Source organism: Mus pahari, chromosome 3 (assembly GCF_900095145.1).
Source record: "Mus pahari chromosome 3, PAHARI_EIJ_v1.1, whole genome shotgun sequence".
Taxonomy (NCBI): domain Eukaryota; kingdom Metazoa; phylum Chordata; class Mammalia; order Rodentia; family Muridae; genus Mus; species Mus pahari.
The window spans coordinates 71,608,470-71,628,315 of record NC_034592.1 but is presented as its reverse complement, the minus strand read 5'-3'; the positions used below and the strand labels follow the sequence as shown (position 1 = coordinate 71,628,315).

The 19,846-nt window shown below is 33.8% G+C and overlaps 1 protein-coding gene across 2 annotated transcripts; it reads left to right on the top strand.

Moving 5' to 3' along the window:
• The first annotated feature begins 9,362 nt into the window (after positions 1–9,362).
• On the top strand, positions 9,363–13,407 carry LOC110318513 (olfactory receptor 8K3-like). Of its 2 annotated transcripts, XM_021193627.1 has the most exons (2): positions 9,381–10,282; positions 13,359–13,407. In XM_021193627.1, the coding sequence occupies exons 1-2, from the start codon at positions 9,381–9,383 to the stop codon at positions 13,405–13,407; spliced, it is 951 nt and encodes a 316-aa protein (XP_021049286.1). The 2 variants fall into 2 exon arrangements, with proteins under 2 accessions (XP_021049287.1, XP_021049286.1); XM_021193628.1 differs by lacking the exon at positions 13,359–13,407 and having other exon boundaries at positions 9,363–10,342.
• The last annotated feature ends 6,439 nt before the right edge of the window (positions 13,408–19,846 follow it).

The window sequence follows — 19,846 nt, the reverse complement described above, 5'->3', positions numbered from 1 at the left end:
TCCACAGTATGGTTTTGGCTTCTTCCAGATGGTCTTTTATTTCTAAAAAATGTTTTGGCTATCCTTTGTTCTTTTCTTTTCCACATGAAGTTGAGAATTGCTCCTTCCATGTCTGTGAAGAATTGTGTTGGAATTTTGATGGGGATCATATTGAATCTATAGATTGTCTTGGTAAGATGACCTTTTTCACAATGTGAAACCTACTAATAGTTGAACATGAGAGATCTTTCCATTTCTGAGGTCTTCTTCAATTTCTTTTTTCAGATATTTGATATTCTTGGCATTCAGATCTTTTGACTGCTTGGTAAGAGTTACACCAAGATATTTTATACTAATTATGACTACTGTGCAGGGCTTTGCTTTCTAGTTTCTTTCTCAGCCTGATTATTATATATGTAAACAACGGCTACTGATTTCCTTGAGTTAATTATGTTAAGTTATATTCTATCACATAGCTGAAGTTGTTTGTCAGCTGTAGGATTTCTCTGGTAGAATGTTGACTTTGCTTATGTATACTATAATAACATCTGCAAATAGTGATTCTTGGACTTCTATCTTTTCAAATTGTGTCTGTTTTATATCCTTTTCTTTTCTTAATGCCTCAAGCTAGAACTTCAACCACTGTATCGAATAGAAAGAGAAAGAGTGGACAACCTTGACATGTTCTGGATTTCAGTGGGATTGCTTCTAGTTTCTCTCAATTTAAGTTGATGTTGACTTTTGTTTTGCTATATATTGCTTTTATTATGTCTAAGTAGGTGCCATGAATTCCTGATCTCTCCAGCAATTTTAACATAAAGGAGGATTGTATTTGTCAAATGCTTTTTCAGCATCTAATGAGATGATGAGATGTTTTTTTCCTTGAGTTTTTTTTAATTTATTGTATTATGTTGAAAGATTTTCCTATATTGAACCTTGCCTGCATCTCTAGGAAGAAGCCTACTTGATTGTGGTGAATGATGGATCTGAAGTGTTCTTGGATTCAGTTTATGAGAAATTCATTGAGTATTTTTGCGTCTATAGTCATAAGTGAGATAGCTTTGTATTTCTATTTCTTTATTTGGTCTTTAGTGATTTTAGGTACCCAAGTAATGGTGGCTTCATAAATGAATTGGGTAGTATTGCTTCTGTTTCTATATTGTGCAATAGTTTGAGGAGTACAGGTATTAGCTCTTTTATGAAGGGCTGGTAGAATTCTACACTACAAAAATTGGGCCCTGGACTTTTTAAAAAAATAATTTGGAGGTATTTGATGACTATTTCTATTTTCTTACAGGTTATGGCACTGTTTTGATAGTTTCCTTGATCTTGATTTAACTTTGGTACATTGTATCTATCTAGAAAATAATCCATTTAATCTAAATTTTCCTTTTTTTTTTTAAGAGTATAGGCTTTTGCAGTAGATTCTGATGATTTTTTTGAATTTCCTCAGATTCTGTTGCTTAGTCTACTATTTCATTTCTAATTTTATTAATTTGTATATTGTCTCTGTGTCCTTGAATTAGTTTGGCTAAGGGTTTATTTACCTTTTTGATTTCTCAAATAACCAGCTCTTTGTTTTTTTTGATTATGTGTAGTTCTCTTTCTTTCTAACTGGTTGATTTCAGACCTGAGTTTGACTATTTCCCACCTCTACTCATCTTGGGTGTGTTTGGCTCTATCTGTTCTAGAGCTTTTAGTTTTGCTGTTAAGTTGCTCATTTGGTATCTCCTCAATTTCTTTATGAAGGCACTTAGTGCTCTGAATGTTCCACTTAACACTGCCTTCATTTTATCACATAAGTTTGTCTATGATGTGTCCTCATTTTAATTGAATTCTATACAGTTTTTTACTCCTTTCTTTATTTCTTCCCTGACCAAGTTATAATTGAACTGGGAGTTCTTCAGTTTCTGTGGTTAATGTGAGCTTTCTGTGGGTTTTGTTGTTGTTAAAGTCTAGCCTTAGTCCTTGGTGATCTGATAGAATGCATGGGATTATTCCAATCTTAGTATATCTGTCCAGGGTTGTTTTATGTCCACTTATATGGTCACTTTTGGAGAAGGTAACATGAAGTTTTTTGTTTTAGTATAAAGTGTTCTGTAGATATTTGTTGAACACATTTACTTCATAACTTCTTTTAGTTTTACTGTATCTCTGTTAAGTTTCTGTTTCATTGCCCTGTCTATTGATAAGAGTGAGGTGTTGAAGTCTCCCACTATTATTGTGTGAGGTTCAATATGTTAGTAATGTTTCTTTTATGAATGTGAGTGTCCTTGTATTTGATGCATTAGATGTGCAAGATTGACTTCCTCTTTGTAGTGTTTCTGCCTGCACGCTGACCAGTGCCTGCCTGCGTGGGCAGAAAACACCTTGGGGGTGGGTTCGTACTGCAGAGCTAATCTTCCTGAAATTAAGAGATGATCTGTAAGAAAGATTATTAATATTTATTGATTACACACGGGAGAACCCAACCCTCCCCCACGTGTCCCATTGTCCATTGTCTCTGCTGAGTGTCCCTCTCAGAGCTGCATGACTTAATGGTCCATGTCCCAATGGCGGAATGGCGTGGTCCGGTCCTCAGCGGAGCTGTGTCCAGAAGGCGGGTCCAATCGAGTAAGCGTGACGACATTGGTGGTTGGTCTGGGCGGCGAGTGGGCGAGTGGGCGTTGACAGTGGGCAGTCCGAGGACGCTGTGTTCTGGCAGACCTGCTGCGCTCTGGCTGATCTGGGGAGCAACCCCCAGTGTGCCTGTAAGAGGCACAACACAATGTTCAGAGGGAGGACCCAACACCTCTTGATGGATTTTTTTCTTTGATGAGTATGAAGTGTTCTTCACTGCCTAATTTGGTAACTTTGGTTGAAAGTCTGTTTTATTGGATATTAGAATGACAACTCCAGCTTGTTTCTTGGGATCATTCACTTTGAAAACTTTTTTTTTCAGGCCTTTACTCTGAGGTAGTATCTCTCTTTGTCACTAAGGTATATTTCTTTTATGTAGCAAAATTCTGGATCCTATTTATGTATCTAGTCTGTTAGCCTATGCCTTTTTATTGGGGAATTGAGTCCATTGATGTTGAGATATAGTAAAAACAAATGATTGTTAGTCCCTGTTATTTGTGTGGCATAGATTATGAAAACTCATTTTATTCCTTATTAAAAAGCTTTTCTTTACTATTCTTTGAGAAAGAGGCACATTCTATTCTTGATTCTAACTTTATCACCTTTCTGATGAAACAACTAATCATCAATTCAGAAATGCTATGAAGTAATTAATTCATCTAAATAATGTTGATTCATGAAAGTTCATCTTATGTTGATCTGAAAGAAAATTTGCTCAATAGGGTAGGCTCATGCCAAGGAATTGTTAGGCTAGATAATAGTAACAGGAATGGAATGTCAGCAACAAGTTTGGATAAGCTCTCAAAGCACCTTAAATTCTCTGATCTCATCAATCACAGCCAAACAAAACAGTGGGCCATCTCAAGACAACTCACTTGCTTGTCATAGTTTATCCGAGATGGCATCTGAGAACTAAACTGATTACAAAAATAAAATATGAAAAATGTCTAATCTTGTAGCATTGAAGAAAATAATATTTAGGTAAATTAATAAACATTGTAAAGTATCAAAAACTCCACTAGTGCACTAGTAGTATGCGATATGAAATTGAATAATACAATTTTATATTAAAATATATTTGTCATTAGATTTTATTAATGAGTATATAAATTATTTTTACATTAATAATACCTTTCTTTGAATGACACCACCTAATGCTTACTTCTAAGTACAGGCTAAATCTGATAGCAAAGTAAAAATTTATTTTGTGGAAAACCAACAAATTTTTAGCAGTCAATATAAAATAGGGATATTTCAAAATTTTACACAAACTTTACAATAATACACAACTGAAGGATAAACAGTTTAATGAGGTAAATTTATATGCCATAAATAATCTAGTAGACATTATTCCATTTGCAATATTATGCAAACATCACCTCTCTCTAGTCACTCTTTTTTTGAATTTTTGAGATTAAAATTTGATTACAATATTTTTTATTTTTCTTTTTTCTAAATTCTCCCATATTTTTCAAATCCATGAATTCCTTTCACTATTTATGTATAAAAAACCATTTGTGTAGGATTGAGATCTGATGATTTTTCCACATAGTTTGACTTGATAATTGTTGGAGTCTTTGTTCAGATCATATTGACAAGTGTTTATGGATGTTACTTCTGAGATTATACCCTATTTTTAATGTTCATGTTTTTCCCATCCCTCAGACCCTCCTAGATTCTACCCACTTCCCAACCAAAGCATCTCTCTCTTTCTCTCCCTCCTCAAAACAAAACAAAACAACATATCTAAAAATCAGGACAAACAATGAGGAAAAATAAGACAAAATTCTAAAACTAAAGCAATTCCTCAACTGCAAAGCTAATTTGGTAATCATCTAATTCCAATCCACCACTTCCTTTTGTAGCTAGAAATCAGTTTTTCAACCCTGTTTTGTTCTGTTCTGTTTATTTTCTGTGATGAATTAATGGTAGAGGTTGTAAACACATTTGCTTATTTTGGGGATAAGATCACCTGATATGATCTCTAGGAATCAATCAGGCAGGGTTGGAGGGCCCACAGCAAGACTGAGGCTGTGACAATTGTATTGAGAGCAATCACATTTTTTATACCCTTTTCAGAAATAGAATATGATGGCAACTGCCAGTATCAATATAGTTATAGTTATTATACAGGATACACAAGATTAATGACTAATATTTCACTGTCCTGTCAAGGATCTACTCTTTATTCACCATTAAGAAAACAAGAAGAGAAACACAAACCTGCCAGAGTGCTCCATAACCTGGGAAGTGCATTGGTCTTTGAGGAACTGCAAGTCACATTGTACCCCAAGAGCTGTAGAATTTAACCTGAAACACGTGCAATGGTTGTCTCTCAAGAAAACTAGGCTAAGGCTATACCATTGGTTCTCTACAAAAACTGACCTTATTTTCTTGACTAATTTTAATTAGTATGATGTTTTCAAAACCCATTTATGTTGAACCGTACTTTTGCAGTCTGCTTGATGTGAGTGCATCATGTTTAGAATGAAGTGCTGGGCAGTTAATAGCATCACATGTTCTGGTTTGATCAAGGTAAATATTTTCTCTCTGTTTTGTTTTCTGGCTTTGTTTTGGGAAGATATATCTATTCTTTGTCTCTTTACTTTGATGCAGTTCATGAAAATTGCTTTGCTGTGTCTGTCTGAGGTCATTCATAATGTACACTGCAAGTCTATCCAAGTTATCAAACATTTCAAAATCATTAACCCTATTTTTCAGTATCCAATAATACTATATTTATTAATTTTTGAGTGGACTTTTAAGTGGATTTGCATGTGAGGTATAGTGCACATTAATGTAAATATGAGAGTGCTAATCTCTTTAAGATTCACAATATATGTAAATATATATATGCATATATATATATGAAAAGATATATGTGTATATATATGGAAAGATATAAATTGAATTTCTAGATTATGAAACAGATAAATTAATAAACAACAAAGTCATAGATGAAGAGCAGTGTTTTCTGACAATTAGTTTATAACCTCTAGACATCTCATTAGACTCTCAAATTATTTAGATGTGATTACTGATTTACTTAGAAGGTCCACAGGGAAAAGTTTCTATAGTTTCACAAAATGTATAAATTTGACCTCTAAAGCCCCATGTTAAGAACTACACTGGGAATTCAATACAGTGATTTCAGACTGGTAAGAAAATGTGACATAGCCATCTATGAACTTAAATATTGTCACATTTTGTTCTATCCCTTCAATTACTGAGTTCATTTCTAATACTGATTCTGTACTTTCTGAACTCTCTAAGATGCTCATGGAGCAATTGCACATGACAATCACTTTTTTTCATGCTAATTTTTAATACCTGTATTGAAAAAAATGTCAATTCTTATAGGCATCTTTGAAAATTACTCAGAAATATTATATTGTCAAGATTTTAATGTGGGTATATATAATAGACTAATGATTCATCTAATACTCCCTTAGTTTTACAAATAAAGTATAAGAAATATTGGTTTTGTATATGATAATGAAATCTTTAAATGAATTGTTTATTTGCCAAAATGTATGTTTGCTTACTGTTTTTAAATTGTAGCATATATATATAATTTAATATGAATTTTAGTATGACCTAAATACATATGTACTGTCCTGACTTTTTAATGACAGAATTTGAAATTTGATGATTTCATATCTCCTTGATCTTTCTATTTATCAGTTATTTTTGCTCCAGGACCTCTGAAAATAGTTACATTCATTTTTCATAAATGTATAGGTATTATTGATTTCTAAATTGTTTGATATGGAAATGAAATTTCTAAGTCATTAAAGATGTGCCTATCATTATTTGAGTATAATAGATTTTTATACATTTTTATGGCTACGGCAAATTTGTTCTACATTTAATTAAAATCTGTGTAGAGGTTTAAAAACAATCTTCTAGTAGTCAGTGATAGAGTAACTCTGACAAAGACGTTTGGTTCCCTCAAGGCCTCTTCAATCTATAAACAAGAATGAGTTATATCTATCCTTTTAGAAATATGATATTTATGTTGCACTCTGGTTTTTTTGTTTGTTTGTTTGTTTTAGATTTCAGCATGGTAAGATAAGCAAATAACACAGAAACAAGGCATTTGTTGTATTTTCTTGTTAAGTGCAATGTGAAAGTTATTTGGGGCAAATGCTACAATCAACATTTAAGTGAGTAGAACAAATTAAATATATTGTTTTCACAGAAAGGTGTAAGGCATTTTGTCTATACTGCTAATTTATAGATTACACAAGGAATTATATCTAATATGATTACTATGAAGGGTCATGTTTGTAACTTCTTTTTTTTTCAATTAATTATGGTGCTCATAATATTCAACAAAACTAATGTCTACTCCTCTATATTTTAATCTACAAGATATTGGATGTTTTACCATATATATCCTATGATTTTAGAACTTACCTCCAAAGATTTTTTTAATTAGTATTGCAAAGAAAGGCCCTGACAAACAAAAAGATGTGAACATAATACACAAGGAGATTTCAAAACACATCAAATTATCTGTGAAATTTATTTAAACCTTTATTTCATTTTACATTTATAATGTTGTTTACCATAGTAAAAATATGTGGAATATTAAGTATTACAATTTCTTATAACAAAAACCACACTTCTTTCTGGAGAAATTTGAGTCTTCATTATTAAACCAATATTAAGTCATTCTTACTAATTTGCTCAGACATCTTTATATGTTTCTAGGTATTTCATTATAATATGCAAATATATTTATTAAAATTATCTTATCTTGAAAGGTATCCTTAGGAAAAATTTATAAGAAAATAATTATTTCACATAGATATACTATTCTTCCATTAATTAATTTATATTTTTACTTTACATCCTAATTACAGCTCTCCCTCCTCCCAGTCTTCCCCATGCATTTGGCCTCTCCCCTACCAATCTTCCCCCTCCCCTTTGAAAATGGTGAGGTCTTTTTCTTGGTACCAACCCACCCTGATACCTCAAATCACAGCAGGAATAGGCACATACTTTCCCCCTGAGTCATACAAGGCAGCTTATTTAGGGAAACAGGATCTACAGTCAGGCGATAGAATCCCAGGCTCCAATTCTTGGCAGATAAGACCAAGCTGCATGGTCTGCTACATATGTGTGTGTAGGGGGGTGCCTAGGTCAAGCCCTTCTATGCTCATTAGTTGGTGATTCGGTTTCTGGGATCCCCCTAAGCAACCAGATTAGTTGATTGTGTTGGTCTTCTTATGGGGTCCATAGCCCCTCCAGGTTCCTTAACCGTTCCCCTATATATTACAAAAGACTTCTAGAGCTCAGTCTAATGCTTGGCTGTAGGTTTCTACATCTGTTTTAGTCACCTGCTGGTTGGAGCATCTCAGAGGACACTTATGCTAGGCTCCTGTCTTTAAACCTAGTTTGACAGGTGCAAACATAAACTAAGGCTCCAAGGTAATTGAAGGAGGAAGACAAGCCTGCAGCGCAACCCTATTGATGACAACTCAGCACATCCTCTCTAAATTGTCAGGGGTGGGTATTGCCTTCATTTATGTCTGTCTCTCACAGGGTTCCTGTGTGTCCAGGCTATCAGTAACACACATAGGTGTCAACAGTGTGTTTGCATGTCTTGTGACAAAAGTTTGACCAACTAAGAAGCATCAAAGTCCCCTAGTGTATCCCTTTATCCATGACCTGTGTAGTCACAGTAGTAGTTGTTCCTTCCAAACCATAGTGATTACAAAATCATCAAGAATCAATTGAAACAGAGCTTGCAATCCAGTGTTAATCTTGACCCAGGGGAGACAATGCCTTAAATAGGTCAAATGAACAACAAGATGCTTGACCTAATTAGCTATCTACTTATCATTTCAGATCAGTAAAAAAGTTCAGTACTGTCCATTGGCATGTATACTAACAATTGTGATCAAAACCACTTTATGGTAAGTTTAACCCCTAATTAAAAATTGAAAAAAAAGGGTTATACATGTGACTCTTGAAGGCTATTTGGGGCAGTATACATGTAATACAGAATAAAATCCTGCTTCCTTTATCCAGTACATGTACAGGCACATGTGTTTGTGACACATGATAAAGTTTTCAATGGTGTATTTGCCAAAATTTACCTTTGAATACACTGTTTAAATGCATCAGAGAAATATGTGAATATACTCTCTTTGGTTTCTTGATACAATTGCAATGTGTGATTTTTCTGTAATATTGAACTTACATGTCTACTCAATATATTTTATAGCTTAACACTCTTATATGCTTTATATATAAAAAGTTCTGAAGTAGAGTTGATGCATTTTTAAATGTTCATTAGCTGTTCTTATAGCACAGGAAGTATGTGAATTTGTATGTTTTACTAAAATTAAAAATTACATGTCATTATGAATTTGAATTACAGAAATGATTAATGAAAATTCTAAAGAAGTACAATAAATAGTGACAAACTTTAAATTATTAAAAATTTATTTTAATATGCATGACAATAAATTGTGCATCTATCTTCCTATTTTAAGCTATGTTTTTAAATACCATCTACCTATCTTTCATCTATCTGAAATTATGACTCATGAAATTAAATATCACATTAAACATTAGGAGCAAGTATGCTATATATGTGTATTAAATATATATATTTTTAAGTAAATATATAATTTTAAATATTAGAAATTGAAAGAATTAAATATATGTTATCTATAATACTTTTAAATAAATTTCTCCAATTAACAGTAATTTAATTCTACAGGTTATGCTGATTTCTCTAATTAGAACAGGCTGTCTCATAAACTAGGATGGAGAACCAAACCCACACAGTGGTAACTGAATTCATCCTGATGGGCATCACTGACCACCCTGAGCTGCAGCCCTCACTGTTCGGTTTGTTCCTTCTCATCTATCTGATATCACTGGTGGGAAACTTGGGCATGATTGTCCTTACAATGGTGGACTCCAGGCTGCAAACACCCTTGTATTTCTTTCTCAGACACCTTGCTACTACTGACCTTGGTTATTCAACAGCTGTGGGACCCAAAATGTTAACAAATTTTATTGTTGATCAAAATAGAATATCCTTTAATCTTTGTGCTACACAGTTAGCCTTCTTTCTTCTCTTCATTGCTTGTGAACTTTTTATTCTGTCTGCAATGTCCTATGACCGCTATGTGGCCATCTGTAAGCCTCTGCTCTATATGGTCATCATGTCAAAAAGACTATGCTGGGTGCTCATAGTAATCCCTTATGTTTACTGTACAATTGTGGCTCTTCTAATCACAATTAAGATTTTCACTTTGTCTTTCTGTGGCTCCAATGTCATCAGTCATTTCTACTGTGACAGTCTTCCTTTGTTATCTTTGGTCTGCTCAAATACACAAGAAATTGAAGTGATAATGTTGTTCTTATCAGCTTTTAATTTAATTTCCTCTCTTCTACTTGTTCTTGTGTCCTACCTGCTCATCCTTATAGCTATTCTCAGGATGAACTCTGCTGAGGGCAGGCGCAAGGCTTTCTCCACCTGTGCATCCCACCTGACAGTGGTCACTGTCTTCTATGGAACTTTGATATTTATGTATATGCAGCCCAAATCCAGTCATTCCTTCGATACTGATAAATTAGCTTCAGTCTTTTACACCCTGATTATTCCCATGTTGAATCCCTTGATCTACAGCTTGAGGAGTAAAGATGTAAAAAATGCTCTTCATAGGACAGGGAAAAAACTACACAGTGTTTGCTTTTGAAATCCACACAGGATTCAATTCCTTCACTCTTTATTATCCATATAAATGTTTGTCAAGTACAAAGGATCAACAGAATTGAATGTTATCACTCTTCCAGGTAGTCAGACATCTAAATTCTCTATAAGAATTTATGAATAAAACAATAAATCTTACCCCTTTTACTGAGTAGGGTTGGATTCTAATGGGATATATTTAATCACACAAAATATTCATAAGTGTAAAGATCACAAGTTTCACTGGTATAGTTTTGTACTCTTTAAATAGAACAGGAGCTACAGAGCAGTGCTTAAATGGTATTGTATACTTGACTCATTATGTTTGTAATGTGTTGCATCATTGATGTCACCATATTCATTACTTTTTTAAAAATTCATTCATTTCTTTTGTCTTCTTTTATTAGATATTTTCTTCATTTACATTTAAAATGCTATCCAGAAAGTTCCCTATACCCTCACCCTGGCCTGCTCCCCAACCCACACACTTCCGGTTCCTGGCCCTGGCATTCCCCTGTACTGGGGTGTATAATCTTCGCAAGACCAAGCGCCTCTCCTCCCATTGATGGCCAACTAGGTCATCCTCTGCTACACATGCAACTAGAGACACAGCTCTGGGGGGTACTGGTTAGTTCATATTGTTGTTCCTCCTATAGGGTTGCAGAAGCCTTTAGCTCCTTGGGTACTTTCTCTAGCTCCTGCTATGAGTTGTATGAAAATCTCAGTTGACCAGAGTGAGAGAAAACTGAATTCTCTGCTTTGCGTGTAAATCACTATCAACCTTGCTTAAATGTCCTATCACATGAAACTTACCCATCACATCAACCTTAGCTACATCTGTGATTCCACTGGTTCTGGTTAATTTGGATTATTTTGTCACTCAAACAACTTGTAGTTTCTTCATAGAATGTATTTTTTTTTAACGTATATGAACCTTTGAGTGAATGCACCATTTCAGATCAATGAATAAGCTTGGCTACAAAAATTTGCATAAATGTTTCTTTTATTTATTTTTTTTATTGGCCAGATCTCTATATTTTATTTCCTGTTCTTCTTATTACATCATGGAATTCTATAAATTAAAAAATAAAACTTGTTGAATTGCTGTGTTGTATTTATTCTGGCACATAAAGCATGAGTGTATTAAGTAGATTTCTTATGAAATCTTGTGAAATGATATCCTTTTCTTTTGACCCATACGATGGTGAGCATAGTACTGGCTTCAGTGCATTCTTTGGTTGTATCAATTTAATAAGCAACCATAATGTCACATATATAAATGGGCTTTATTTCTAGGCAAAGTGCAACAATAAATGTACAGAAATAAATATTCACATATTGTAATAATACCTCATGCATATTCCTACTAATTCCTCAATGATTCCTCTTCAAATTTCATGCCATATTATGTGAATATTATTCCAAATATATCTGTGCTGCTAATCAATTGCTAAATAAGTTTTCTGTGGAATAATAAAAATTTAGGAAGAGTAACATGGGAATCTACTAAAGAAGACTTCAAAAGTTGATGATTACACAATTGACTTCATTAGAATAAAACTTGTACATTAAGTGCTAAGTATATATAAAGTTTATACTTTGAAAATTGTCCAATTTCTTCTTAATTTATTTAAACTTATTTATTTTTATTCTGCAATTCATTTTTTACAGATCAGATTACACCTCCCACCCACCACAGTCTACCCTCAACTGGTCCCCTTCCCACACTTCCTCACCCTGTCCCCATCTCCAAGAGAATGTCTCTACTCTCCCAACCCAACCCCAACAGGTATCCCGACTCCCTGGGGCCTCAAGTCTATGGAGGGTTAGGCACATCTTCTCTTGCTGAGGCTAGACCATGCAGTACTCTGCAACATGTGTGTCAGGAACCTCATATCAGCTGGTGTATCCTGCCTGGTTGGTAGTTCAGTGTCTGAGAGATCTCAGGGGTCCAAGTCAGTTGAGACTGCTGCTCTTCCTATGGGGCCACCCTCCTACTCAGCTTCTTCCAGCTTTTTTCTAATTCAACCGCAGGGGTCTCTGGTCCATTGGTTGGGTGCTAGTATCTGCATCTGACTCTTTCAGCTGCTTGTTGGACTTCTCACAGGGCAGACTGTCTTTTATGGGACTTTGATATTTATTTTTGTGCAACCTAAGAGGAGCAACTCCTTTGACACTGACAAATTGGCTTCCATATTTTATACCTTAATCATCTCCATGTTGAATTCTTTGATCTTCATTTTAAGAAACAAAGATGTAAAAATGCTTTTAGAAAGAGAGGGAAAAATATGCAGAATAACTTATAAAAGTCACAGTCTGTTAAAAGTTTCCTTACATGACAATATATAAATATGTATGCTCTATAAGTTCAGTGAAGAAAATAGGAAAGAATTATTTTCTAAAGCAGAGATAGAGTGTGACAAAAACTTTAAAAAGGAAGTATAACAGAAAAATACTTTTAAAATATGAAGAACTAAGAAGATAACAATGTTTATTGAGTTAAGTGTTAGCTAAATAAATTATTTGAAAAATAAAAAAGCCTAGAAACATTAATAAAGGAATGGGTTTTGTTATTACTTGAAGATTACTTTGTGGGTTTGATATCAAGCCAATCTAATAACTGAATAGATAATAGATGAAACTAAATGAAGAAATAACATTTGCTACTGGTTGAAATTATTATATAGTTTTGATTTCAAAGGAAATCTAATTAGGTAGGTAAAGCCAAATATAACTTTAAAATGTCTGTGTCAAACAAAATTGTTATCAGATAATAAAACTGATAACAGTAACTATGAAAATTTAATATTTATATTGGATATGAATAATCAAACTTTGTCATTTCTGGCATGAGAGACTGAGGCAGGGCCTTGGGCCCTCTTAGTTAAAGCACAGTATCTCTGGATCTATACATATGTGATACAATTCAAATAAACAAGCATGTAATTAGCTATTAAAACTTAATGAAAAATTTAATTTCAAAACTTGCCCATTATTTGGATAGTATTTTGTTTTAATGGATAATTTGCCAAAACTTGTGTGAAAAGCAATTCAACATCACAAATACTTGTGGTAACAGTAATAGTCTCTAAAGTGTTTTAAGTTCTGTTCAAAATATTGTTTTTCTTAGAGAATGACAACAGAACAGACTTTGAAGCTGAAGTACTGCAGTTTTATTGTTTGTGTTTTATTTGTTTATTTTTGTCATTTTTGTTTTGTTTTATTTTCTTAGGTTTCTACCATCACCACATTTTGCTTTGGCTAATTTCTAACCACAAGATAAATGTGGCATAATCCTGGGACATGATCTTTATGTTTTATCACTGATACAAACAAGATTAATTAGGGATATAAAATGTCTTTGAAGTTGAATGCTTTGTTCTGTAAGTTAGAGTGAACAGCAGAATATCTGCATTCTGGGAGGCTGGAATTTAAAATTTCAAGATTAGATTTTCTATTTTTGTTAAGTCATTTTATTTAATAAACATTGTGAATGTTTACTGTGTTGTCCAAATTACATATATTTTTCAAATTCAAATATACTCATAGTAATGCCTGGGGGAAAAAAATCAAGGTTTTATTGCAAGAAGCAAATGACTAATCTCAGAACTCACAATATTGAGGTAAAAAATCAGTTCTAATTAATGACTATACTTCAAAATAAGGATACTCATGAATGCATAGAAAATTGAGAAATGCCTTTCTATTTGATGTGTCAAATCTGCTATATATTAAATTTTAAGACAAAGACAATACAGTGAATAGGCCTTTAAAATTTGAAACCAACAGGGTATGTGTTGTTCCTCAGGATATATATCCCTACAGAATAATGACCCACCACCAGTCAGCAATCATTAGTTAATATCAATTGCTTTTCAGCTAGTGTTTGGGACTTCCTCACCCTTCCTTCCTATGCTTAAATTTTTGTCTTCTTGAAATCATAGAGATTCTGTACATGTCTTCACAGTTACTTTCAGTTCATGTGTACAACAGCCCTGTTGCATCTCAAAAACAAAGTTTACCTATTATCATCCACTGCTCCTGATGATTAAACTCTCCTCATACCCATACGGGTCTGTGATGATAACCTTTCCACAAAGATGTTATGGTGACTTTATCATATTTAGGTTTGAGGTTTTTTTTTTTTATGTCTTTTATTTTCTACATTCTGGGGAGTTGTGGGTCTTTGTTAATGATCATTTACTACAAAACAACAACAAAACAAAACTTGCTTCTGTGATGTGTTGAGAGACACAATTATATATAGGTAAATTATTAAATCTTTAGAGAACCATTAAGACATGACCATTTTATCAGATTCATCATAGTTGAATCTTCTGGAGGGTCTGTAACCTAACTGTGCTCAGGTTCTTGGATACCTAAAGCTATGGCATCTATCTGCAATTAGTATTTTTTTTCCCTTCTGCCATGTGGGATAAAAAGAAAATATCAGATCTTTAGGATTAGAAAAAAGAACAATCATTAGATGAAACATCTCTGGAAGACTTTGTTATAATTCATTAAAAGATATGAATTTTGCATCTCACATTAGGTTTGAAATAATTACTAGAGAATAGGAAGACACAAAAAATTTCATGATAATGACAAAATTTCATTATGTTTTTAGGGTATCTCAATAAATTATCAGAGAAAATTCTTTACAAAACAAAATTCAAGTGCTTGTCTTTCTTGCTGAAATGAATGACATCCTACACAATGGAATAGAATTGAAGACCCAGAAATGAATCCATATACCTATGGTCACTTGATCTTTGTCAAGAGAGCAAAAACCATCCAGTGGAAAAATGACAGCATTTTCAACAAATGGTGCTGGCACAACTGGTGGTTATCATGTAGAAGAATGAGAATTGATCCATTCTTATCTCCTTGTACAAAGCTCAAGTCTAAGTGGATCAAAGACCTCCACATAAAACCAGAGACACTGAAATTTATAGAGGAGAAAGTGGGGAAAAGCCTCGAAGATATGGGCACAGGGAAAAAAAATCCTAAACAGAATAGCAATGGCTTATGCTGTAAAATCAAGAATTGACAAATGGGACCTCATAAAATTGCAAACCTTCTGTAAGAAAAAAAGACACTGTTAACAAGACAAAAAGGCCACCAACAGATTGGGAAAGGATTTTTACCAATCCTAGATCTGATAGAGGACTAATATCCAATATATACAAAGAGCTCAAGAAGCTGGACTCCAGAATTCCAAATAACCCCATTAAAAAATGGGGTACAGAGCTAAACAAAATCCTCAACTGAGGAATACCAAATGGCTGAGAAACACCTGAAAAAATGTTCAACATTAATCATCAGGCAAATGCAAATCAAAACAACCTTGAGATTTCATCTCATACCAGTCAGAATGGCTAAGATAAAAATTTCAGGTGACAGCAGATGCTGGCGAGGATGTGGAGAAAGAGGAACACTCCTCCATTGCTGGTAGGATTGCAAGCTTGTGCAATCACTTTGGAAATCAGTCTGGCGCTTCCTCAGAATATTGGACATAATACTACCAGTAGATCCAGCAATATCTCTCCTGGGCATATAACCAGAAGACCTTCCAACTGGTAATAAGGACACATGCTCCACTATGTTCATAGCAGCCTTATTTATAATAGCTAGAAGCTGGAAAGAACCCAGATGTCCCTCAGTAGAGGAATGGATACAGAAAATATACTACATTTACACAACGGAGTACTACTCAGCTATTAAAAACAATTTAATTTATGAATTCTTGGGCAAATGGATGCATCTGGAGGATATCATCCTTAGTGAGATAACCCAATCACAAAAGAAGTCACTAGATATGCACTCACTGAGAAGTGGATATTAGTCCAGAAACTTAGAATACCCAAGATATAATTTGCAAAACACAAGAAAATCAAGAAGGAAGTGCAACAGGTGGATACTTCATTCCTCCTTAGAATAGGGAACAAAATACCCATGAAAGGAGTTACAAAGACAAAATTTGGAGCTAAGACGAAACCATGGACTGTTCAGCGAGTACCACACCCGGTGATCCATCCCATCATCAGCCACNAAACACAGACACTATTGCACACGCCAGCAAGATTTTGTTGAAGGGACCGTGATATAGCAGTCTCTTGTGAGGCTATGCCAGTGCCTGGCAAACACAGAAGTGAATGCTCATAGTCAGCTATTGGATGAAACACAGGGCCCCCAATGGAGGATCTAGAGAAAGTACACAAGGAGCTGAAGGGATCTGCAACCCTATAGGTGGAACAACAGTATGAACTAACCAGTACCCCCAGAGCTCGTGTCTCTTGTTGCATATGTAGCAGAAGATGGCCTATTCGGCCATCATTGGGAAGAGAGGCCCCTTGCTCTTGCAAACTTTATATACCCCAATACCTGGGAATGCCAGGGTCAAGAAGTGGGATTGGGTGGGTAGAGAAGCAGGGACAGGGGGAGGGTATAGGGAACTTTTGGGATAGCATTTGAAATGTAAATAAAGAAATTATCTAATATTACAAAAACAATGATCTCCTACATTCCTTATGGTTCTTTAAATTTTTTTTATCATTTTTTTTAAAAAATAGGGATAAAATAGAAGAGGACAGAATAGATAACCTCTCTGCATTTTCTAGAGGTATATATACATATGTGTGTGTATTTTAATTATCTGATGTTGTCTCATGTTTAATATAAGAAAATTATAATTTTATGAAAGAGCCACAAGATTAATAAAGAATATAGTCAACATATTAGAAATCACATTTTTAAAATTTTATTTTATGGCCACAAATGTACTTATAAAAAGAAATCATCTTTAAACAAGATGTTAACAAGTAGACTTCATTGTCCTTTCTTAAGAGACTAATATGTTCACATCTCTTAACCACTGTGTGTTATTTCTTTTCTTTTTCTATTGAAACAACGTGGACATGTATTGTTCAATATTTTGATCTGCTGTTTTCTTAATTTTTCATCATGATGTTTATTAGATTATCAGAAGTACGATCTCTATGTACAAGGTTTTATGCACTGTTCTGTATCATAGTAGGGGAAGATCTTGTGCTAGTAGAACAGGAGGGTGTTTTGCTGCACCCAACATTCAGTGTAAATGCCTTCTTACAGCATTTTCTTTTTGCTCTGGTGTTTGTATACATCATACAAACATATAAAATGAGAAATATTGACATTTATAATAAGCTCTTTTAAACATATGTTGTCTTGTAAACACCTTAACTTCTTATTAACAGAGAAATTTGACAGCTCAAAATATAGGTACAATTTAAAATACTATTGTTCTCTTAAATTTTAATACCTTCATTTTTACTAGAAGAATTTATATCTTTAAAATGTATATAATTTTTGTGTAAATATATGATCTAATAATAATAATTCTATGTCAGTTAAAGATTAAATTGTAAGACAGAATTACTTACCAAATTTTTGTTATGTTAATAAAGGCCACAGAGATATAATTATGAATCAGAACATTGTGAAATTTTTAACATTATATAGTAAAGGAAATTAATTATTGAACCTTGAAACTAGTAAAACATCCACTAATTTTAAGGTCAGAATATTTAATGAAGTAGAATAATTCACAGTTTAACTGGGTTGCTGTCACCTGATATAAGGATGGACATACCTCCAAGACAGCAAAACCAAATATCTGTAGACATTAAATAATATTATTTTGTAACACTAATTTTGTAATATTATTTTGTAGTTTAAAGCCATTCTTTTAAGTCTGTGTCTATTTCTGTTTTTAAGTCATATACAGGTGTGTTATATATGTGTATTCAAGATCAAATTTTACATATTGAAAAAATAAAAGTCTTGTTACCTGTTAGTTTATAAAAAAAAATTCTTCCAAGTAATAATTGGTAAACTGGGTAATGGGTTGATTATACAATGTTGTATGTAGACAATTTGTATGATAAGCTAAGAGGAAGAGGCATAACTCATAGTGATGACCTAATTCACCCTGCTGGGCATCACAAATCACCCTTAGCTATAGGCATTACTTTTTGGGTTGTTTCTTATCATCTATCTGATCTCCTTCATAAGCAGCTTGGGCATAATCCTAATTACTATTGTAGACTCCCAACTGAAAAACCCACATATTTTCTTCTCAGACATAAAGTTACTATAGTCTTTGTTTATTCAACAGCTATTGGAACCAAAATGTTAGGATGTACATCAAAACCCTGTATCTTTTAGACTTTGTGAATTTTAGACTTAGTCTTCTATCTTTTGTTCATTGTGAGATTTTTCTTCCATTTTCAATGCTTTACGGCCACTTTGTGGCCACTGTAAATCTCTGCTTTTATGATACTTATGTCAAGATTATGTTGGTTACTGGTGGCTGTTTTTATCTTTACTACGCAACTGTGACTGTCCTATTCACAATTAAGATTTTCACTTTGAGCTGGGCAGTGGTGGTGCACGCCTTTAATCCCAGCTCTTGGAAGGCAGAGGCAGACGGATTTCTGAGTTCGAGGCCAGCCTGGTCGACAGAGTGAGTTTCAGGATAGCCAGGGCTACACAGAAAACCCCTGTCTCAAAACAAAACAAAACAAAACAAAACAATAAACAAGCAAACAAACAAAAAACAAACAAAAAAAGATTTTTCACTTTGTGGGTACAATGGGATCATTTATTTCTACTCTATCGATATTAATATGTTATCTCGGGTCTGTCCAAATATACACAAGATTGAAGTGATAATTTAGAATTTATTTTATTTCATCTATTCTAGCTTCGTGCAACTCATGTAATAGGAAACTGACCATTTTATCCTCTCATTATTGAGGATTATTTAACTCTGCTTGGTGTTATTATTTAACTCTCCACACTCATCCCCGGTATTATACCTTGCATTTTAATAGTTAAATAGTATTCAATTCTTTTGTGTGAAATACCTTACTTTTTCATTCATTTATGATTGGATATCCTATTTCTTTACATCCTGGTAACTGTTCATTATGTCACAATAAGAGCACAAATTTACCATTGAGAACCTAGTAGCACTACATTTGATAAGTAGTTGTAAGAGGGAATGCTGACATATACTAGGAGTAACTAAATCACAGATGAAAACAAATTGATCCTGAGAGTTTATAATTTTTAGGCATTACATCATTATAACATCAGAAGTTTGATGATAATAATTTCTTGATGTCTCCTCAGGGAGAGTCTCTAGGGTTTAAAAATCTGCAAAAGTAGATCTCAGAAACCTGAGCTAAGAGCCACAGTGGGAAATGAAGGCAGGGATTTCAACAGCAGGTAACAGAGTGTCACATAGAGCCCTGTCGGTTAAGTCTAAGGAAATGTGGACATTCTATGCTAGAGTTTCACCGTCTAAGGATGCTTACTTGTGTTTCAGTGTCTACTCTTTCTAATACTCCAAGACAGCTGGGCTGCGACAATATATCTTCCTTTCCTTTTGTCATGTTAGTTTTTGAACACTTTTTACTGAGGTTGAGAAGGAGCATACTCATTCTCTCTCTCTCTCTCTCTCTCTCTCTCTCTCTCTCTCTCTCTCTC